Source organism: Lactuca sativa, chromosome 8 (assembly GCF_002870075.4).
Source record: "Lactuca sativa cultivar Salinas chromosome 8, Lsat_Salinas_v11, whole genome shotgun sequence".
Lineage (NCBI taxonomy): Eukaryota > Viridiplantae > Streptophyta > Magnoliopsida > Asterales > Asteraceae > Lactuca > Lactuca sativa.
The window spans coordinates 99,346,554-99,371,781 of NC_056630.2; the positions used below are offsets into that span (position 1 = coordinate 99,346,554).

Below are 25,228 nucleotides of genomic sequence, written 5' to 3' on the forward strand. Positions count from 1 at the left end.
TGGCTTATCCATCCTTCTCCTTTTGAAACACATTTTAAGATGTGTTCATCATCCCAATTCAGTCCCCATGATATGGCGGTACTAAAAAGGGTTAGGGATCATTAGGATTTCATTTATCCACAAGGATGTAATAATAATCAACATGAAAATAAACATAAGCACATAAAATCATCATTCTCCCTTTTAGGGTTTCCATGATCTTTTGCCACATGTAATCCCCTAGATCCATCATCCACCATATATGGGGTCAAGATAGGATCTTGAGTTGATGTATAACATACAATTACAAATAAAATAAGAAGGAGAAGAGGTGAAGATGAAATCATAAAACTAGAACAAGGTTATGAATCAAGTTGTAAGAAAGGATAAGGAGGTTCATACCAATACGAATCAAAGCTGGAAATGAACAAGAATTAAGCTCCAAACAGCCCCTTGGCTGCTCTTGATCCCAAAGAGAGAGAGAGAGAGAGAGAGAGAGAGAGAGAGAGAGGGACGATTTTTGAGAGAGAGGGAGGGTTTAGAGTGTTTTCCTTGTGTGTGTTCCAAATGATTCAATTTACACATTAAGTACTATTAACTAGATGGACTTTGCAAATAGGCCCATAGCCCATGGACTTCGATAAAAGGAGTTTACAAGATGATCAAAAGAGTCCATTAACATAAGAAATCAGACATTGGTTGAATAAATTAACCCAAGGTTACAAGGATAATTAAATTAAAATAACCAAACATACCGAGAAAACCCGGGGTGTTACACCTTGGGGTTTCCCAACCTTCAATTACTTTGATCTTGGAGGGGTCCACATGTATCCCCTTTTAACTGACTACGTGTCCTAGAAAATCCACTATGCGAATCCAAAACTCGCACTTGAAGAATTTCGTGTACAGTTTCTCCGCTTTGAGCGTTTCCAAAACATGTCCCAGATGTTGGTTGTGCTCTTCCTTTCTTCGAGAATAAACCAATATTTCGTCGATAAAGACTATCACGAAGTTGTCAAGGAAAGGTCAGCAGACTCAGTTCATCAGGTCCATAAATTCTGCGGGCACATTTTTCAGATCAAAGGGCATTACCACGAATGCCTGTAATGAGTTCGGAAGGCGGTTTTAGGAATGTCTTCTTCTCGGACCTATAGCTGCTGATATCCGGACCTTAGATCTATCTTGGAAAAGTAACTTGCACCTTGGAGCTGGTCAAACAGATCATCAATCCGAGGAAGAGGGTATCGATTCTTAACGGTGATCTTGTTGAGCTCACGGTAATCGATACACATGTGAAACCAACCATCCTTCTTTTTGACAAACAAGACTGGAGCGCCCCAAGGAGAGAAGCTTGGTCTTATGAACCCTTGTTCAGTAATTTGCTCAATTAACTGAAAAGCTCTTGCATTTCGGCAGGGGCTAGTCTGTATGGCGATTTGGCAATTGGTGTGGCTCTAGGTATCAAGTTGATCCGAAATTTGACTTGTTGATTGGGAGGTATTCCCAGAAGGTCTTCAGGAAACACGTCGGGAAAATCACGCACTTTCGGGATGTCCTTAATGTCACTTTCTTCTTTCTCTTTATCCACCACGTGCGCTACGAAGGCAGGATTCTTTTTGTGCAAGCACTTTTGTGCCTTGATGCACGAGATGAGTCGGAGGTTTGCACTGAGTTTATCACCATATATAATCAGGGTTTCGTCGTTAAGGTAGGTGAAGGAGGACGACCTTCTCGTAACACATAGTATCGAGTTGGGGCTCAACCAATCCATGCTGATGATCACATCAAAGCTTCCAATAGTAACCGGCATTAAGTTGATTTGAAATGAGTGATTATTTAATGTTAACATGCACCCTATGAATATCTCGTTAGTTGTTTCGTTTTTCCCATTAGCCATTTCCACCATGAAAGTTTCATTCAGTTTTTGGGGATTTAGACTGAGTAAGTGTTTACATTTATGACTCACGAAATTTCTATCTGTCCCGCTATCAAATAAAATGCATGCATAGATGTTCTTGAAGAGGAACGTACCTGTAACTACCATCAGATCCTTTACATCCTCCTCATGTCCTATTGCTAGGACTTCACTCGTTCCCCCTGCATTCCGATTGTTGGCTTTGGGGCATTTTCTTTTGAAGTGGACAGTCTCTCCGCACCCATAACACGCTTGGCTTTCCCCAGCGTTGTTGGGTTGGTTGTTCTGTTGTATGGAGGCCTTGCAGTATCCAGCAGTGTACCCTTTCTTGTTGTAGGCTGTGTATTGCATCTCCCTGCAGGCTCCGTGGTGGTGGAAGGGGCATTTGTCACATTTTGGCAGATTACCAGCATATTGCTTCGTGGGAGAGGATGTGGTAGGAGTAGTAGCGGCATGAACCACCACTATTTGTTGCTTTTTTTAGGGTTCCTGGGTTTGATGCCCTTTCCTCTTGTTTCCCAAATTTTTTCTTTTTATCATTCCCTTTCTTCGATTCAGTGACGAAAGTCGTCATGCCCTTTAGTGCTCCATGGCCATATAGCTTTTACGCGAGACGTTCGGTGCTGCCGAACCTTGTAGGGTTTGCAGCAATCACATTCCCTTGAATCGGGGGAGTTAGCCCCCAAATGAAACGTTCGGCCTTCTTACTTTCTGAGGTGATCATTCCTGGACACAAGAGCGCCAGATCATTGAACCTGGCAATGTAAGCCTCGATATCGGAGTCCTTTACAATAAGATTCCACAGTTCCTGCTCTAACTTCTGGACTTCACCCCAGGGGCAATACTCAGTGAGCATCAGAACCTTGAGGTCCTCCCAACTCAATTAATTTTCCACTTGGAGAGTCAGGGCTTTAACATGGCCATTCCACCATGTAAGAGCCCTATCTGCAAAGTTGCAAGCTACAAATTTCACTTTTCTCTCCTCGGGGCAAGTGCATCTCTCGAACACCAATTCAATTTTCTCAAACCACCGTGTTAGGACGATAAATCCTCCGCTTCTGTTGAAAGGCTTAGGCTTGCAGTTGGAAAATTCTTTGTATGTGCATTATTTTTGGTTGACCTTGGTTGTCTCCATGGTTAGATTTACCTGTACCATTCCCGCTTCTGCCTCCATTGGCACCATTGTTGTAAATATGTGCCAGATCCGCAGTGACTGTGGCTGAAACCGTTGTCTAGAATGCGGCCAAATCCATTGGTGGAGGAAGCGGCGGCGGTGGTGGTGTTGTATCGTTGTTATTTCGCTCGATGAATCTCCTAGGCGGCATTCTAATGCAGATAATGGAATATTGCATTCAGATATGTATGGTACAGTGATTATCGAACGTTATCTTGTACATACAATTGAAATCTTATTTTACCACCTAAAAATGAATATATAAGACATAACATATAACAATATCAAAAATAAAACACATATTTGTTTCATTGGTGATAAGATTTTAGTACATGGTATGAGAAAATTGACCTTTAAAAAGGTCTACAGTACATCATGATAGTAATCTGACAGCATAACTGTTGGGTTTTGAGCATTCTAACATTCCTAAGTGTACATGCAACCCTAAATACCTTGGATCTATGCTTTCTCTATTATACATGCAAATAAGAACATCCAAGGTATTATCCTAATCTAGCATACAAAACAATGACTATAGCAAGATAGAATACATACCTCTTTGATGTAGAATGTCTTCATGAAGCTTGAGTGCCTAGTGCCCCAAGTGTGACACCTCAAATGGTTCACACAACACCAAATACATTTGGAATAACTTGAGAGAATTCTACACTCATGAAAATCGGCTAGCCCTCTCTTACTCTCTCTAGTGGCCGATTTTGGTCAAGAATAAGATCTTTATATAGTGTTACAATTAGGGTAAACCCTAATTTTCATGACTTTCCATTTCCTTGGATCCATGGGTTCAAATACACCATGGAGCATCCATGGACCATCCTATGGGTTTTAGCCCAACTTGATTATCCATGGAGCATTAGCCCACTATACAAGTATGGATGATTTACACAATCAACCCATATATTTAATTAGTCTTCTTTTGATCACTTAATTAATCCTAGATTAATTCTTGATCAATACTAATTAAATAATCTCATTATTCTTATTATTAATATACTAGAACTTATAATATATTAATAACCATAAGTGTCTTATTTCTCTCATTATAGTCTATCCAAATGCATGATGCCATGCAACCCAAATGGACCATGCCGGGTCGGTTCAAGTCTTACCAATTATAGTTATGGACTTAGACATTAATCCAACAGTCTCCCACTTGGATAAGTCTAAAACTATTATTGCGTATGACTTCAGGAACCGACTGGCAATCGTAGTTCTCAAAAGCTTCTGTCGAACTCTGACCTTGTCGATGAACTCTGACCTTTGTCAATGACTTGTCCATTAGATAAGGGATCATATATTCCTCCATTCAAGATATCATATGGACTGAGACATGGATTATAATCATTCTCTCTGTCCATTTGTTGTTTCCCAATTTCCGATTTATGACGACTGACTAATTGAACAAATCAAATCAGTCCTGGCTCGGCCGAGCACTTCCATTTGTCATCATCAAATCATCGAGGGGCCCACAGATATCGCTTTTATCCCGAAGGTAAAAGGAATGGATAAACTTCGACTCATATGGCTTGTTCTACTACTTGTTGAATCATACACAAAGGCACGTTTTATAACATCGAGTTACCAATGCGTTTTCGTGCAATCAATGTACTATCAACTCATAGTGACAACTCATATCTCTAGGTTTGAAGAATATAAGATATTCTCGTCTCATGAACACTCGTGATAAAATCCATGAAGTGATTCCAATGAGTGCGGATTGAATCCAATACTCAGAACTTATGAGCACTCATGAGTGTTGTAGCCCTTTGTCCAACACCTTAGACCTCTACAAGCCAACCCATGGCAGTCTTAATTCATATCTACTTCCAACATATGACCGACTGTGGATTGTTTGAATAACTTAGTCATTCCGGAAGAATAACCTAGTTTATTCTGGAAGTCAAAACATGCAAAGTGAAACACAATAATAATTGAATCCAATATGGTATCAAAACCTATGAACATAAATAAAACACCTTTTATTTATCACCATATGATTACACATTATTCATTGTATACTGTTTCAGCTATCAACTTTATTCTTGAATTTAAAACAATAGTTGTCCCATGCTCCAAGCATGTACACTATGTTTTCTAAACACTATTCATGCCATACACCAAGTATGCATACTATGTTTGTCTATGATCTTTACTTTGTGAACTAGATCCATTGAACATAACTTCAATGATTCTCTTTTCACACTCCCAAATCCTTACTGCAAATACAAGAATTCCAAATTCATGTCATTTACTGAAATCTGTTAGATTCTAAACTTATATGCATTGATCCTCTTGTAATGATTATGCACAAAGTCACAAGGACTCGACAACAAACATTACAAAGTATTCCAAAGGAGATCAACTCCTTGGAAACATCCTTCTTGCATTAAGTTTCTTTAATCTTACACAGATTGGAATTTCTAACTTTGAAACATTTCTAGATTCATTTTGACTATCACTTCTGAACAAGAGTTGCCTCCTTACAGATTATGTCAATATGGTCCTTCCAGAATTATCACTATACTTCCAACTGTCCTTGAACTACCAATCATTGGTAAACCTTAGATTGTCCTTGACAATTGTTTAATCCATTTAGTCATATCCAGTTCTAAACCTTTTCCCTTCTTAATGCCCCAGGCATTTGGAAAATTTTAGAAAGGATGAATATAGCACATGTAATCGATCCTATATCCGAAGCATATGGGACACGATTCATGATGTCTCACATAAAGACTAAACCAGTCTTTTGCTATAACATTTCCATTTCTATTTGCCATGTTCTCATAATTCAGATTATGAAAAGGGATGCCGTAATCATAATCGAATTTTAGAACGCAAATAATGGACCCATATAAAGAATTTCCTTATGTTGAGCCATTCCAACATGAAATTCATATATATATATATATATATATATATATATATATATATATATATATATATATATATATATATATATATATCCTTGACTAAATGATTAAAACCTCACGATCTAAGCTTATAGATTTGAGATGAAGTATAATTTCCTCTCCCTTAATTATAGCAAAACAACTCTTTCCCAATTGAAACTTTTGTTTTCTATAATTAACAGTGCTAACTTGCAATACTTATCATAATTATCATGCTCCCACTAACATGATGATTATTAGCATAACACTTATGCTTCCACTAGCTTTGACATGTACTCAGAAATCAACTGACTTTCTTACCAAAGTTCAAATTTTTGATACTAGATTGTTTTGATAAGACTTTATCAACAAACATACACCTTCCCTTAGATAGCACACTTGTGTGTCTAAACAATTATGAAGAGGTATGCCGTAATCATAATGGTTAGACCTTTTTGCCACTTCTCACAAGTCCAAGTTAGTGTGCCGGTAAACCACACACGCTCCACTAACGACTTTGAGAATGCAAATATCACAATTACTATCTAGCTAAAATCTACTTAGTTAAAGTGTTTCCTCACCATCATTTTCATGAATCAGAGAGAAACCTTATGACACTTAGATTTAATGGTGTATGTGTTCTTATCCATGTGAATTATCAAAACCATAGTCACAAGACAAGGATAATGACAAATTCAAACTCATATGGACTGAACTCAATCGTAATTTCTTGCCACCTGGCAGCTCAAGGGCCTGCCATTACTTCCAAGTTGTTGTGCAACAAATTAAGAACTCTAAGAACTCATATGCAAAGCCAACTTTAACTGGAATGCGCACATAATATGTCAACACGATAGGTTATAAACCTCAAGTCGTGTGCTAGTGAAGAACTTCAGGTTCTATTCTTGATTAGTTCTTGAGACTTTCAAGACCTTTAAGACTCCCACTGTCCTCTTGACCTATAAGACTCCCGTGTCAAACATCCAAGAGATAGTGTGGATTCTAATCAAGACAAACACTTCACACAATTGGCCTAAGTTGGTCTTTGTTTTGTCCAAAACATCACAACTTACCAATTTCAAATGTACAAGAGTAGAAAACTTTTACTCTTTCGTTTGATACGTATTTTTTAAACCTTCCTTTGAGACATGTCACTCAAGTTACAATCTTGGAGTATGACTCTAAGACTTGTATTGGAACGAAGTATGACTCATCTTCTTGATTTAACCATTTCAACAATTCAAGTTCCTCTTCTTAGTCATAAGAATGCACTAAGATTTCCTTAGAGAACTAATTTTGATATGGTTTCTTAATCATTAAGATGATCACAAAAACTGATACTAAAGTACTCTCCCATCTTTTCAGATTTGAGAAACTTTTATCCTTCTGCCTAATTTGATTCTTCTTATTCGCTCTGTCATACATTGGAACCTTTTTCCAATGTCTCAGAATTACACATAAGCTTGTAAGTATAATCATATTTACTGAGCTTTAGTAAACTATGACGAATAGTTTTATCAATCTTTTGTGGTGGACTTGACCAGTGCACAAGAATGTGTACTCGATCCCTTAGTCCTTCACTTGACTCACACATCCATGTGAACAAGTAATTAGTCTTAATTTTCCAATACTTGAAAGTTCTCATTCATCATGCTATACCCCTTACATGATTCAAAGTCCCGGTCCAAATGAAACTTGGGTGATGAGAATCTTTCCTTATTTGGTAAATTTTGACATTACCACAAGTGAAAGAATCAATTTCATATTTTCACTCTTGCTATTAATGCAATCATATAAGCAACAATTTTTCCTCAAATGCCATTGTAAGGATATTTTAAAATAAATAAAATCAAAAATTTTTCTTTTATTCTAAAACTTTGCGGAAAAACTTATCCTTACAGTGCAAAAGCACATGAAAACTTTGTTGTTATCTATTCCTAAGCAATATCTCATAACTCCTAAGAAGTAGCTCAAGAATCCGATCTTCAAACTACGCGATAGAAATCCATCTATGCGATCAGATTCAACATATTCTTTCTATAAGTTTCTTCACTTTTCTTTGATTCTTAAAACATCACCATGTGACCCAGTCACATCATGTATCGGGAATCCTAGAATAGAAACTTAACAGAGTTAGATAGTGGACTTTACCTGAAGTAGAGTCAAACTTATTGACTTTAACATCCTTAGGTAAATTTGGCAGCTTCGCAACCAATGCCCCTTCCTTTGGCAATATAAACATATGGACCCTTTGATGATGGTACACGGGACTATCACAGACTTAGTTTTTCTCTTTACCATTTGGTCAACCGAGTTGACTATGGCCGATCCCTTTCCATTGGGAAGAGAATGCTTTTCTAGATTTCCTGTGTTACTATTGTCAATGTCCATAAAGTTTTAGGAAGTCGATCTTAGCAAATAGATAAGATCATTAAGGGTCTTGTCATAGTCTGTTTCATAGGTGTCCCAATGGAACTCACTATGTGACTTAGAAAGTGATTGCACCACCAACTTTCTCAAGACTTTGACACCCAACTCTCCCGACTTGTCAATATGTGACTACATCTCCAAGATGTGACTACACATAGACCTTTACTTTCCAATAGGGCTTGAGTGACCTTAAACTTTTCAAGAACTTGTGGGATAGGAAGAATAATGGGAGGAGGTTAAAGAAGTATGATTTCCAAAGGACATCATCTTCATTTAGGAAACCTTGTTTCAAGAGATTTGGGAAGATCATAAGTGTCTAAACCAGACATCTTTTGGGAGATATTCAAGATAGTTGATTTAAAGTCCTTAATATGACACCCAATATGAAATATTAAGGCTAGGACCCAACAAACTATTTTATAACTTAGAAGAGGGATGTCGTAATCTAAGCTATAAAATATTTGAAGGTAGGTGAATGACGATTCACCAATTTCCACCAAGATAAACGAAATGTATTATTAGGTTTTAATTGGTTTTGAAACTCCTAGATCTTTTGAGATTCATTGAACTGTTCAATGGCATGTTTCAATCTCGAGTGTGCCCTTCATGTTTTGTGACTGGGATGTCGAGGATCACAAAACAAGGTGTGAAGTAACCATGCAAATTACTTGGTACCCTTAAGTGTTTACCCCTCAATCGATGTGTCGGTTAACCACACACGCTCCATCGATACTATGATACACATTAAGTTACCCTTTGCCTACCTTGTTAAATACGAGTTAGTGTGCCGGTTAACCACACATGCTCCACCAACCAATTTAAACAAAGTACAAAGTGTAATTTCATGGATTAGCACCTTATTCACATTTTCCTAAGTAACTAAGATTGGGAATTATTAAGAGTTTAGTTACTTAGTATTTATCATGAAAACTTTTAATGAAGGGAGAATTATAGTCCTGTCAAACCCGTTCGGCTAACGACCCTCCACCGGTCAAGCAAGCGGTGGGTGAGAGTGGACACCCATTAAGTTGCCATTTTATAGGCAACAACCTTATACCCACCTTATAGACCGGCTTCGTGAATGATGCGTACTAGCGGTAAGACTGACTTTACTCTTATATATATATATATATTATTAACTTATAATATTCTAAAGTATAAGGGTTGAATTTTAACTTTTAAAATTCTAAGGGCTAACTTCGAATTAAAGTATTCATAAGTGAAAACTTTTCAAATTCCAAAACTTCAGGGAACGTTTTGAAACTATTCAAAACTAATTAATTCCATAACTTATGTGTTTAAAGTAGTTTTAATCCAAAAACTCTTCAAGTTCCATAACTTGAGGACAAGTTATGGAAGACTTTAAACTAATAAAAGAATTAACTTTTCTTTATTTTATAACTTATGGAATTAATTAAGGTTACATATTTTATTACTTAATGAAGTGACTCGTGAACCTCTATAACTTAAGGACAAGACTCTTCATCTTTTGTAACCATTGCCAACTTTTATGAGTTTTATGAAACTTAAATGTGACTTTTCATATAACTTGAGGACAAGTTACAAAAACACATTTTAGAATCAACTCTTAGATTAATTTGGATTGAAAACACATAATCAATTAACTTTTCTATTAATCTAAGCAACTCATAAGAACAAGATAATTCAAATCAAACTTTTTCATGTAATTAGCCTAATCACTAAACTAATTCAAAACATGAATCTATTGACAATTATCTTTGAAATTGGATTAACATGAACATTACCACATCAAAAACAAGTTTATAAGTTCAAAAACAACTTAGGGTAATGTTCCTAGTCCATTTCTAGCCAAAAACCTCGAAATATGTTGTCTGGGGCTCCTACTCGGCGAGTGCATCAACATACTCGGCGAGTAGGATGATTTTACTCATGGACTCGGCGAGTTCATCAGTGCACTCGGCGAGTACAGTGCCCAGAAAGCCAGAAAATCGAGTTTTTCAGCATTTTTCAGCAATTTGCATCAAGTATAATAGAAAACAAGCCTAGGCTCTGATACCACTATTCGGTTTTGAGCATTTTAACACTCCTAAGTGTACATGCAACCCTAAATACCTTGGATCTATGTTTTCTCTATTATACATGCAAATAAGAACATCCAAGGTATTATCCTAATCTAGCATACAAAACAATGACTATAGCAAGATAGAATACATACCTCTTTGATGTAGAATGTCTTCATGAAGCTTGAGTGCCTAGTGCCCCAAGTGTGACACCTCAAATGGTTCACACAACACCAAATACATTTGGAATAACTTGAGAGAATTCTACACTCATGAAAATCGGCTAGCCCTCTCTTACTCTCTCTAGTGGCCGATTTTGGTCAAGAATAAGATCTTTATATAGTGTTACAATTAGGGTAAACCCTAATTGTCATGACTTTCCATTTCCTTGGATCCATGGGTTCAAATACACAATGGATCATCCATGGACCATCCTATGGGTTTTAGCCCAACTTGATTATCCATGGAGCATTAGCCCACTATACAAGTATGGATGATTTACACAATCAACCCATATATTTAATTAGTCTTCTTTTGATCACTTAATTAATCCTAGATTAATTCTTGATCAATACTAATTAAATAATCTCATTATTCTTATTATTAATATACTAGAACTTATAATATATTAATAACCATAAGTGTCTTATTTCTCTCATTATAGTCTATCCAAATGCATGATGCCATGCAACCCAAATGGACCATGCCGGGTCGGTTCAAGTCTTACCAATTATAGTTATGGACTTAGACATTAATCCAACCATAACGACCCTGCGAATTGTGTAATCACTTAAACATAGGGTCGGTCCTACATACATAAAAGAAAGAAAAGGGGTAGCACTAATGCATACCCAAAATCTAGTCTATCAACTGGTGAGTAGGATAGATCCTACTCACGTCGGGTCATCCCATGTAGTTCCTGGGATGGTGTAGAGGTGCCTTGCAACTCGGCCAAATGGTGCTCGGCTACCCGCACCCTCAAGGCAGTGTGCCTCTCCTGGTATTCCCTCACTTCTGCTCACGCGGTAGTAAGGTCCTTGACGAGCTGCTCCATGGGGTAGTAGTCCCTCTGGAGATCTCGAGTGTGTGCGGTAGTGACCTCCAGAGCAGCCCTCATCTCCATGACTCAATGGGCCATCGTCTGAGCCTAGTCTCCGATGTCGGTAATCCTTCGGACCATAACAGGAAGTGCTTGGTCCGTTGGCCCTCCATGGTGAAGGTCGTAAAACCCTCGCTCCATCCCGAATGGTGGTTTCTGTCCCTGGTGTCGGGTCCATCGCTCCAGATCGTATGCCCAGGGGGTGTAGGGCCATTGTAGCCCAATCGATGCACTGTTACCCTTGCCATGTAAGGAGGGTGGATAACTTCGGACTCAGCGTTCGAATCATCCTCCTCGACCTCCTCATTGATCTCCTCTTCTTTGAACTCCTCCATGACCTCTTTCGGATCCTCCTCTATCTACCCCCGTTCCCCTGGTTGGGGAAGTATGGATCTCCTAGGTGATGGAAGCCTGCCATGGCGTCTGCACGAGAATATATAAGTACGAGAAAATACATAAAACACCAAAAATACTCCTATAGTATTTTATTTCTTTTAGTTTTGTGTCTTAGATCCTTTTGGTTTAAAGTCGGTAATTTTTAGGTTTGTTGTCCACCTTTACCACTCCATGACACATGTTGGTCATATCTCGAATAAATATAGTTGATCATGCTATATTTACCCTAGATATAGTTACATAACGGTATAGGTTTAGTCGCGATGTCCAACTCTTCTTATTTTTTTTTAATATGCATGTATGTATGTATAATTTTATAAAATACTTATATTGAAGCAAATAAGCAAAGGGTAAATGAGACTTGACTTTTATTCTCCCACCGAAAATTATGAAAAACATGAAAAGATAGGGGTATGAAGCTCGCCTTGATTTGTGTGGTGGGAAAAAGAAGAAGGAAGTTTTCGAGCCTAGCTTAGTCTTGGAGAGATTCTCGAAAAGTTGATGTTCTAAGGGCATACACACGAAATGGGTGTGTAAATGGAATGATTTTAACACTAACATGTATATAAGCACTAGTGTTTTACAAGGATCTTACCAAGTTCATTAGAGTTGCTTGAAGAAAATACCCTTGAGGATGGCACCACACACGAATTTGTGAGAGAGAACGAGAGATCTTGAGAATGTCTTAGAAGAAGAAGAGTGCATGGTGTGTGTGTAGGGGGGAGGGTCAGCCTCGAAGTTGACTTCTTTGATGTTTGATGGGATATTTGCATAGAAACATGATGGGTAAGAGCCTTGGTGTATGTGGGATGAAAATGAGGTGTAAGTCATTTTGGGGTTTTCTTTTTCCCCTTTTTTTTATTTACACATGCCCTAGCCGAAACCTTATAGAGTTTTCAGCCTTCATGGCTTCTTAAATGGGTTTTCGGTTTTGGCTTGGCCCATTAAGAGGTTTTCGGAACATTAAAGCCCAAAGGTAGATGGGTTTTTGTTTTGGGGGTATGCATGGGCATTTTCGGTTTAATTGGGACCAATAAGATGGTTTTCGGCCCAATAAGGCCCAAGGAAGAGTTTTTAGCCCAATAGGGTGTTGGTCCGAGAATTCTTGGACCAAGGCCAAAAATTTATTGGGCTTAGCTATTGGATCAAGTTTTTGGGCTTGCAAGAGGCTATTTCAACTTGGTTCACAATGTATGCTCGGATGTATTCCAACAACATTGTAGTTTGAATTTCACTAATTTGATGTTATAAAGTTACATAGAGGAAATTTCTGTACATGAAACACCATCTCAACCTTAAATTTGCAAGTTGTGACTTAAAATTTGTGTGATTATATGGTACATGTTATCCAATTGTAATATCATACACTCTCAAATCATGTCCAATGACTAATTCGATCCGTTGGTTCAGATCTGTGCATTCTGGCACACAATAATTAGTAAAAATAAAATACTCTAAGAATATACATATATATATATATATATATACGATTAGGTTTATATGAGACTATCATATTTTGTGAGACATGGTGACCCAATCCTAGTGTTGGGTTGCAGATTCGTTTAGTATTGCGTCATTGGGCTCGGTTAATAGTCCAATTATTTTGTACTCCGGTTTGGGCCTGTCCAACCGTGAGCCTGTTAGGTTTACTATATAACAATATGCTTGCATGCATATTAGTAAAACGATCTAGAATACAATAGAGAGAATTACGATAGCTTTGATTTTCTTTATCGTTCCTGTAAACCTTTTAACCCTCTACAGTTGATGTTCTTGATCGAGCTCTTCTGAGGGTTGTTTTATAATCATTCGACACGTTTGATTCACTCTTGAGTTGTTTATTGTTTTCGTATTCTTGCTGTTTAATCTTTATTTTACCTGTTTAAGATCTAATCGATCTTCAAGATTGAATTTTAATCTTATCAATTGGTATCAGAGCAGGAGGCTGTGTAATCGATACACTTCTTTTCTGTGAAAAAGGTTTCAATTAGGGTTTTCCGCAATTACTGATATTTATTGAGCCGTCATCTCATTATTGACGTATCTTGATATTTATTGTTTTGCCCTAATCTGATTTATTACAAGTCTGATCTTTGAACAGGTTATTCGATCATTATGGACGAGTCGCAATCGAATCTCATCAATATTTCAAACAGCATTGGATCAACAACGAAGATTCCCATCCTATACACCCACGATTATGAAGTCTGGGCGCATCACTTTGAAGATTACGTTATAGGATTTGAGGATAATGGATACCTCATCTGGGAAGCAATTATTTCTGGTCTGTTTTCTTATTCTGCAACTTCAAGGATTATTAAAACTCAAAAGGAGTATAATGATCTTCTGAAAGATGTTAAAGATATTGCGTAAGATGAAAAAGACAAATTTCAGTGTAATATCAAGGCGTTAAGATTGATCTGATTCGCCCTTCAGTCCGACACTTTCAGTTTGGTAAGCTCATGCACGACGGCAAAGGAAATTTGGGATAGGCTTCGTGAATTATACTCTACAGACGAGGATCTTGAACACTCTATCCAAACCTCACTCTTGTCTGAGTTTGGAGAATTCAGGAAAGGAGCCGAAGAAACTGTAACCCAAACGTTTGATCGCTTCAATCATCTTCTCAGCAAGATGATCAAACATGACATCGAAAGGAAGCTTATTGAGCAGAAGGTTACTTTTTTAAATGGTCTAAGATCAGAGTGGAGAGCAGTGGTGTCTACAGTTAAAGCCCATGAGCAATTTAAATCATATTCCTTGGCGAAACTGGTGGGTATTCTCAAATCTCAGGAGAAGATTGTGTTACAGGAAAAGAATGTGGTTTCAAGCCTAGGTTCGTTGGCTCTCTTGTCCAAAAGTAAAGTTGTAATTGAGGACGAAGACCTCAACTTGGAGGATTAAGACCTCACGTCTGAAGATTATGCTATGATGGTATCTAACCCCAAGAAGTTCATCAAGAAGAGATTCCTCAACAACAAAAACCGGAACTGGCAGGGAAGTTATAGCTCAGAAAAGGTTAAAGATGAACCGAAGGTTGAAGAGTCTAAGAAGGAACCGAAGGTAGAAGGTGATTCTGGAGTAAGCTGCAACTATTGTGGGGGAAAGAACCACTATGCAAAGGATTGTGTCCTCAAAAAGATGGCTGAAAAGGATGAGGAAAAGGATGAGGAAGCTTTGCTACAGAAAAAACTTGATGAGATAAGGAAGAAGAAATCTACCGCTAACCCTTCTATGAATGCTCTAATTGTGCAGGGTTCGGTTGTTGATGACGAGTTCGGTGGCGTGGAGGTTTGGTCAACCGATTCTGAAGACGATGAAGTGAGGAAGCCCTCTCATGGAAAAGCTTGTGTGGCAAAAGAGGAAAGCAGTGGAGGAAGGTGCTTGATGGTGTCTGATGTATCTCAGATGAGGGGATACAACACTGATGGTGGAAGCAATGAACCGAAGGAGCAGCAGGATATGTGCTTTACAGCCAAACCGCTCAGCGTGCAGTTCAACGAGCTCGATGAACTGATCAAGAAGGTACAATCGGTTTTTGTTTCATTTAAATTCCCACAATGCTCATATGAAAAAGAATTAAAAGGTGTTAATTCAAGAATTTCTCATCTAGATAGTAGTTTAACTCAAACTCGAGTCACCAATTCTAACCTAACTGATCAATTAAGCAGGGTGTCTTCGAAGAGTGAGGAACGGCGCATGTGGATCGAATTGAAGGAGTCAGAATTAGTCAAAATAAAAGATGAAAACATTTATTTGCAAAGAGACAATTTAAAGCTTTTGAAACAGCGAAATGTTTATTGTTTGATTGCTAAACGTCTCTACACTAATATTACTCAGCTTCACTTGGATTGTGAAATAGGACAAAAGATTCATCGCATGATTTTGCCCTTCCTTGAGTTTAAGGAGGATGAAATTGATGCTGAAGCTTATAATTGTGAGAGTGTGATATCATCTGATGACGTCAATCCGACCTATATGTATGGACTGGACAAAATAGAATCTTTCATTAAATCCAAAGACCATAAGGACATGCTTAAAAACCTTTTGGATGAAAATGATAGACTTAAACTGAGAACCAAAACTATACAAAAATTTGACTCTTTAAACTCCAACTTGAGCTCAGAAAACAAAATTGATGTTGAAAATGCATCTGAGGTTAATGAGGATGACAATATGAGTGAAATTTCTGTAGAGGACACGGTTGACTGCTCATAATTTGTGAAAAGCGAACCTGAAAACCACAAGAATCTAATTTCAGAAAATTCAGTGGAATTCGCTCGATTGTCCCAACAAAAGTCCCCGATCCTAGCAGAGAAGGCCGTTGTGTATCAAAAGGTTAGGACCACTCCAAATCAAGTGTACAAGGTCACAGGAGTAACCGAACATCAGACTGCTGAACTCACAGCAATTGTAAACGAAGACAATGCTGATGGTTGCGATGCGTTTTTCTGGTCCGCTCCAATCGATAATACTGATGAAACAGTAGGGTTATCAGAAAGGACCTCATGGAAAAGTAAAGGTAGATACGTACCAGAATCCTTAAACAAGCCAGATAATTTTGATGTGCCAAGTACTAGTGGTACGAAAGACATTCCTCAAGAAAATGGAAGTCCGGCAAAAGAAGATACTCCATCTAGTGAAACTTCCTCAGTTCAAAGTGAACCAGCCAAAGAGAAACCGAAAATGAAAGCCAACATCCATCATCAACCGAAGCAGATGAGGAATCAGAAACGTCAAAGGAATCAGAGATACAGGAAGAATCTCTCTGAAAGAAAACAGTTCTGGCAATCCCAGAATGCTTATTTTTCACATCAAAACAAGAACCTGAAGTACGAGAAAAATCCTGTTGAAATGCACGAGAACCACAACAACCGAAAGCAAAGGTTCGGTTCAGAGAATGAAACCAACCGAGAGCAAAGGTTCGGTTCTGAGAATAACTCCAACCGAAAGCAAAGGTTCGGTTCAAAGAACGAAACCAACCGAAAGCAAAGGTTCAGTTCTGAAATCAAAAGAGATCAAAACTCTAAGGTCAATCCGACCAATGATCAAAAGCAAAAGGGTAACCTAGAGTCTCCAGCCAAGAAGTCATCTCAATCTAAGCCCTCTCAATCTCACTCATCTAATTCTTCTAATTCTTCCAATTCCTCTCCACCTCGTTCTAAATTCCATTCTGTTCCTCCTCGAAAATCTCAATCTTCAGCTGAACAAAAAGGGAAACAGAAGGTTTCGGTGTCTAAACCTGAGTCTAAACCGAACGCACCTAATCCTAATAAAATCAAAGTTTTTACCATCAAAAAGAAAGATGAAACAACACTAATAAAACGAACATATCTTGTTGACATCTCTCTTACTATTCCTGTACCTGTGAAAGGCTCACGTGGACCCAAGAAACTTTGGGTTCCTAAATCTGCTTAATTTTTGCAGGTTATAAGTGACGAGCAGTTTGACGAAGAATGGTACATTGATAGTGGTTGCTCACGTCACATGACAGGGAGGAAAGAAGAACTCAGGGAATACCGGTCTCTTTCAAATGGTGGAAACGTCAAATTTGGAAATAACTCCTTCAGCACCATAAAAGGCTATGGAATGATTACCAATGGTGATTTCACTATAAGGAAGGTGGCATACGTGGAAGGACTACAACACAACCTCATCAGTGTATCTCAGCTCGTTGGAGGTACCGGTCTCAAAGTCTCATTCGACGATGAGGGTTCTGAAATTATTGAGAAGAAGACGAAGAAAGTTATTCTCAAATCAGAGCGTAAGGGTGAAATGTTTCCTCTAAACCTCAAGCCTATCAAAGGAACCCCAGCTATCTGCCTGTTATCAAAAGCACAATCTGACGAAAGCTGGTTGTGGCACCGAAGACTCTCTCATCTCAACTTTAAAGACATCAACAAACTTGTCACTGGAGGTCATGTTCGAGGTTTTCCACTGCTCAAGTATGATAGAGATCATTTGTGTGCTGCATGCGAAATGGGGAAGCAGAGTCGTCAAAGTCATCCATCTATAATTAACACTAAAGTTGTTGAACCACTTGAATTACTTCATGTTGATTTGTGTGGTCCATCATCTATCGAAAGCATTGGTGGTAGCAAGTATATTCTTGTTATTGTTGATGACTTTTCGCGTTTTACATGGGTAAATCTGAAGCGACTCACAAGCTAAAGGTGTTTATCAAGCAGATTGAAGTACAGCTGAAGAAGGTCGTTCGCAACATCAGGAGAGACAATGGTCTGGAATTCAAAAATAGAGAAATTGAAGAATTCCTGACAGAAAAGGGAATAAGTCATAACTTCTTAGCTCCCTACACACCTCAACATAACGGAATTGTTGAAAGACGAAACCGATCTTTGTGTGAAGCTGCACGAACCATGCTAAGTTTCGCTTCCTTACCTCTTTATTTTTGGGCTGATGCTATTTCTGCTGCTTGTTTTACACAGAACAGGTCATATCTCAACAAACAATTCACGCTCACACCTTATGAGATTCTCAACAACAGGAAGCCCAATGTGAAATTTTTCCACGTGTTCGGTTCACGGTGTTTCATCTTTAACTCTAAGGAACACCGCAACAAGTTCGATGTCAAAGCCGACGAGGGAATCTTTCTGGGCTATTCTCTCACTTCTAAAGCGTACAGGGTTTTAAACAAGCGTTCAAAGAAAATTGAAGAGACTTACTACGTGACCTTCGATGATAGCTATGTCAAAAAGCTAAAGGCCCGTGAAAACTCTGCAGGGGAAATCTTTCCTCAAATTGGCCAGGTTACGGTCTCGATCGCTAACCTATACGAGAAGTTTCTGGAGCTATTCGACGAACCAGAGAAAGCCACTCTCTCAGAAGCAGGCGCAACAGATAATAAAGTAGATCACATGAGGCATATTGTCGAAGAAGCTGCCAGGAGAATAAATGAAGGAGGATCAAACTCTGACGAACCTCCATCACCCAATGCTTCAGTTGAGGGGGAGAATCCACCATCATCATCCAAGCCAAGCTCACAAGTTGAGGGGGAGCAAAGCACTTTGCTAACCGAGAGTGCTTCACCATCCGAAGGTGCTTCAACGCCTGAAAGCCCAACACCACAAGAAACCTCTGAAGCTCAAGATTCTCAAAGTATTCGTGAAAGCTCATCTATCAAGGGGGAGCAAGCTGATATGTCATTCGACTACGAAAGCTAATCCGAGCCAGAAGAAATGATCAATGCTGAACTAGATCCAACCTTTGATCCAAACTACCCTCCTCTCACCAAATGGACCAGAGATCACCCTGTCTCTCAAGTTGTTGGTGATGTCTCTGAAAAGGTTCTAACCCGATCACAACTCAAGGCAAAACAGACATCCTTATTTTCCAAAGTTGAATATTGCATGTTTAACTCATTCGTATCAAAAGTTGAACCGAAGACAGTTAACACTGTTCTTGATCACTCCGATTGGGTTCAAGCAATGCAAGATGAACTGAACGAATTTGAAAGGAACAAAGTCTGGCGCCTCATTCCAACTCCTCCAGAAGCCTCGGTTGTTGGTCTCAAATGGGTCTTTAGGAACAAAATGGACAAGGAAGGAAACGTCATAAGGAACAAAGCTCGTCTAGTAGTGAAAGGATATTGTCAAGAGAAAGGGATTGATTATGAAGAGACTTTCGGTCCTGTAGCTAGGCTTGAATCCGTCAGAATATTCCTTGCCTATGCTGCCCACAAAAACTTTGAAGTTTTCCAAATGGACGTCAAGTGTGCATTTCTTAATGGAGAACTCGAAGAAACAGTGTATGTGGAGCAACCTCCTAGGTTCGTGAACGAAAAATATCCAAATCATTGCTACATTCTAGATAAAGCTGTATACGGATTGAAACAAGCTCCGAGAGCCTGGTATGAAACGCTAACTATATTCTTAAAGATGTCTAAATTCAAACAAGGTTCGGTTGACCCAACCTTCTTTCGCAAAAAGGAAGGTAACCACCTTATGATTGTTCAAATTTATGTCGATGATATCATCTTTGGCTCAACGAATCCCAGCCTAACAGCTGAATTCAGAAAGCTGATGGAGACTAAATTTGAAATGAGCTCAATGGGTCCTATTAACTTTTTCCTTGGCTTAAATATTAGACAGGGACCCGAAGGCATCTTTATTAATCAGGAAGCTTACACGAAGACTCTCCTAGCAAAGTTTGGTATGATGGGAGACTCCAAAGTCAAAGTCCCAATGGCATTCGGCACCAAGCTCACCCCATCCCTGGACAAACCGACTGTTGATATCACGCTCTATCGACAAATGATAGGTTCACTGATGTATCTCACTGCTAGCAGGCCTAACATTATGTTTTCTGTGTGTTACTGTGCTAGATTTCCGGCAAACCCACGCGAACCTCACATGCTTGCAGTGAAGAACATCCTACGATATCTCAAGCGAACTGCCTCCTTAGGTCTGTGGTATCCCTCCAACTCAGGTTTCTTCGTTTAAACCTACTCAGATGCAGACCTTGGAGGATGTGGACTCGATAGAAAAAGCACCACAAGTGGCTGCCAATTCCTTGACGGGAAGTTGGTTAGCTGGCAATCAAAGAAACAAACGTGCGTGTCTTTGTCTACTGCCGAAGCTGAATACATAGCAGCTGCATCCTGCACCTCTCAAGTGATTTGGATCCAGAGTCAACTTCGAGACTATGGACTCAATATGAAGAAGATCCCACTATATTGTGACTCTGAAAGTGCAATTAGGATCTGTCATAATCCAGTGCAACACTCCAAAACCAAACACATAGCACTAAGGTATCACTTTATCAAAGATCATGTGGAAGATGGAAACGTCGAAGTACACTTTGTTAGAACCACTGATCAACTGGCTGATATCTTTACCAAAGCTCTTCCTGAAGCGTCATTCAACAGAATATTACAAGGGCTAGGTATGATGGAATCAGAGTCAGTACCTCAAACTACCTCTCAACCTCAATCGTAAGAAGCGAAATTGACCGAACGTTCAGGTTCGGTTGAATCATCTCACTCGCTCATCACTTCAAAGGTAGTTTTCTTGTTTGTAAATTTCATGTACAAAGTCGTTTATCTTATTGTCAAAAGTATTTTCTTATTACTAGCCTCAATTCCTTGGTTTTCAAAATTTTCCAAAACCGAAACCTACCGAATGTTCGGGTTCGGTTTTTCAGAATTTTCCAAAACCGAAACCAACCGAACGCTCGGGTTCGGTTTTTCAAAATTTTTCAAAACCGAAACCAACCGAACGCTTGGGTTCGGTTTTTCAAAATTTTTCTCAACCGAAACCTACCGAACGCTCGGGTTCGGTTACCAAATTTTTCCAAAGTTTTTTTTAATCTTTCTAAGTCTTATTTTTTCTTGCTTATTTTTTATTTTTTATTTTTTTATTTTACTTTATTTTATTTTTTTTATATATCAAAAACTCCAAAAATATTTTTTTTATTTTCTTTGTGTGTTCGTTCGTCTATGGGGATAAAATTGTTGGATTTGTTAAGTGTCCCTAGAAGCATGCTGCTGTATGTGTCCCAAGCCTCATAAGATTTTGAATAATAGCCTTAATGACCTGGTATCAACAAACCTTGTCTTCCCAATTAGGCTACCACTTTTATTCTAATCGTGAGCTACCTCACTCTCTTCTCATATGAGATAAGAGTTTTCTGCTTGGTCCTTATTTTTGCAGCTGAGGTACTTTAATTTCTTACACCATTACATTTCTCCATTACATTCGTTTCATCAACGTAACCCTTGAGACTCTCAGAAATTACCACTGAGGTTTATGGTTACACAACAACTGTGTTTATGATCTTAGTTTCGTGCCACTACGAGCTGAGTGAAACCCAAAATTCAACACCAAATCGGAATTGACGGTGAACAATAAATTTGCTCAAGTTTTCACCAAAGAATTGACGGATATACCTTGATGAAATCTCAAATTTTATTTTGTGTGATGCCTATGAAATTGTTAAACCCCATAACATTTCTTCCCTTGGGATCCAGTTTTACATTTTTTGTGTTGAGATTTCATATTTTCTAAACCACTTTACAATTAATTCCTACCTACTTGCTCAACAAACTACACCGGTCTCACAAGTATTTTGTTCACTTTCTTTCTTATTTCAAGATTAGAATTATTGCATCAAAGCGAAAGCCACCCTTAAGTAGCCTAATTACAAGAAGCCTTTCAACATTTCTTAATAAGCATTTGATCGTCATTCAACGGGAAACCACATCAACACTTTAAGGTCTCTCTTGACCTTGAAGGAAGAGATTCGTGCCCGGGATCATTTGTTTCGTGTCATTATTGACATCACATTTATTCCTAAAAAGAGTTGCTTTATTTCTTTTCTTTTTACACTCTTAGCACGAAAATATTTGATTTTCCAAAATTCTGGTACTAATAATTACAGGCTGTTTTACTGAATTGGAGGTTATTTACAAGTTGTGGTCAAAAATAATCCATGTGGGAAATTTATTCAAAAGATGTCATTCAAAAGATAAGATGAAGGGTTGCTGACTCAGGCGGGAGATAAATGGATTGAATTTCAAACGGCGGTAAAAAGGGACGCATGCGAATTTGAAACGCCCATTCTTTAACTGACATAATGGACGCGTGTGCGAATTTCAAGCGGTTCCTCTCTGGCACATAAAGGCGCGTGTGGATTTGAAACGGTTTCTTCAGAAACGGCTCTTGTTGGGCGGCGTGTTACAAGGAATCTGACACTCTCTCTCCTACGTGATCATCGCATGCCTTAACTGTCACGGATCTATCATTCCGGGAAACCCTTTCGTACTTCGATAGAAGATTTGAACAGATTTTTCTCTCTCCTTTCATCCACTATAAAAGGCAGTCTCCACTCCCATTTACCTCTTTATTGCATCCGAATTCCCAAGAGAGCAAAAATTCCCTTAAACCCTTACTGTTCATCTTCTTCATCCCAACTTCAACAATGGCAGAATCATCATCTGTTCATACTACCTCACACATCCTTCCCATTCGCCCTCACCAATGTTTGGTGATCGATCTAACCCCTCAGGCGTACGATTCCTACATGTTCCCGATTATTGAGTGCCTAAAGTACTCGCCGATCGCTCCTGCACTTTCTAGGGTTGAATCTGTGCCTATGGAGCTCCTCTCGCAGGTGTATGCGACTGCACATTACTATAAAGCAGTCGATAGGGTCTTCTTCGAGGTTTCTGATCACAAGACTTCGATTTCAAAGCAACGATTTGGTGCATTGCTAGGGTTTGTTGCTGACCCTTCCAGGGTTAATCCGGAGACGATTCCGATTGGCCATCTCTACAGTATGTTTTACAACATGGGGTACACGGAGACGCTCACCTCCGTCATGAAGTTTAAAAAGTCTTGCTTGCCGCCACAGTGGAACGGTATGTTCACTATTCTTTTTAAAGGTTTATCTGAACGGAGCTCAGGACCCGATGGCTCTAGTCGACTCTTCCTGTCGATCATGTACGGCGTCTACAACGGGATCAACGTCGATTATGGGTTGGTTCTCTGGCAACAACTCATCCAAAGCCTCTCTTCTTCTTCACGACATTCTGAGGTGTCGTATGCAAGGTTTTGGGCTCTCATCACAAAATGGGCGATGGATAAATTTGATATCCCCACTGCTGCCGGTGCATCGATGTCTTCGATCGGTACTTTTCATACCATGAAGATTATCGTCTCAGATGCATCAAAGTTCTCCTTCATTGGCTCTATTCCGGAGACCATGTACGGCGATGTTCCATCTGACAGCCGGATCATCTGGACAATAAAGGAGTTCAAGCAGTCAGGACCAAGGGAACTCACACAGGAAATGCTCAAATCTATCCATGATGCTGATAAGCCTGTTCATAGAGGCAAAAAGGCAGATAAAGGGAAGCTAGTGACCAAAGGGGCTAAAGGTCCTTCTCCCAGGAAGCGGAAACCAACCACAGCTGCACAATCCCCGCAGCTGAAGAGGCGAAAGACTCAACCGAAGCGCAAACTCATAATCGCTTCCTCTTCGAGTGACTCAGAAGGCGAGAGTTCGGTTTCGGACGGCTCTCAACGAGGCGAAACCCCTACAAGAGGCAACACCCCACCCCAATCACCTACCCCAGACATGGAAATCCATATCTCACCCATTCCTTCACCTACTCAAACAGTTCCTACTTCCATTCCCACCATAAACCCCTCTACCACCATTCCTAAAACCTCTTTCCCTATACCACCACCCATTTTCACTGATGCAACTACCACAGCCACCGCAAGGGTTACAACCAACGTATCTGATACGGGGGTTCATACCGATGCAACCGAACCACCACCTCAAACCGAACCCCTTCATACAACCGAAACTACCCATACTCAACAACCACCCGAACCTACCCCAACTCACACTCAACCTGAACCTACTCACACCACTACACCTCCAGCTTCACCACCACCCCCATCTCCTGGTCATGCCTCTGACAGAGATAACCCTTTCCTTGGAGGGGAAAATATGACCTTCGATTCGGTCTACTACAGTCCGTTTCAGGTCCAAAGCGACGACGATGAGGAAGCTCCAGTAACAAAGAAACATCTTAAGGAGCTGAATGAGAAGGTTGATCTGCTTATTGCTTCATCCTCCAACTCACAATCCTCTCTCTCTGAAGCCGCTCTTCAGAAGATCGTTGATGCCTTCTCCAGGGCTCAACATGATTTTGTTGCTTCTGCCACTGCAGCAATTGACGCCTCGCCAAAAGCCTGTGAGGCAGCGACCGAAAAAGTCGATAAACTATTCTCCGACGCCTCTGCCTTATTACAATCTCTACAGGAGAGTGTTGCTGCAACCAAGACAACGCTGGAACCGATTGTTCAACAATTGGCCACGTTCGTCTCAACAGAGTTGAAGTCGTTCACTACCCTTCGCTAATCAATCAGTGACGACAACTCTGCCCTTCGGACATCTATTGATGAGCGCCTCTCTAAACTCCAGGAGGATCTTGCTTATGATAACTCATTGATGGATGCTCTCGCAAGGAAGACCACTGTCCTCATGGTCGAGAGTGCTCAACTTTCAAGTTCTCAACAACAACTTGACGCTCTTCGATCCGAACGGGAAGTGATAAGGACGTGTGTTTCGGATGTACACTCCGCAATATCTAACATCCTGGAAGCGCACGATCCCATTCTGAACCACACTGTGAGGCGAACCCTTGCAGAAAAACTCGCCCCTGCCCTAGATCTTCTCAGCAAAATAGAAGGGCTGCCTAGTTTCGTGTACACTCTGAAACAAGGGGGAGAAAAGGAGTTCGAATCTCAACCACCTCCT

General features: G+C 39.5%; 1 protein-coding gene across 1 annotated transcript; it reads right to left on the reverse strand.

The window, feature by feature from the left end:
* Positions 1-1,366: 1,366 nt before the first annotated feature.
* LOC111906913 (uncharacterized) lies at positions 1,367-2,245 on the reverse strand. Its single transcript, XM_023902701.1, has one exon. It carries the CDS (start codon positions 2,243-2,245, stop codon positions 1,367-1,369), a length of 879 nt encoding a protein of 292 aa, XP_023758469.1.
* Positions 2,246-25,228: the final 22,983 nt, after the last annotated feature.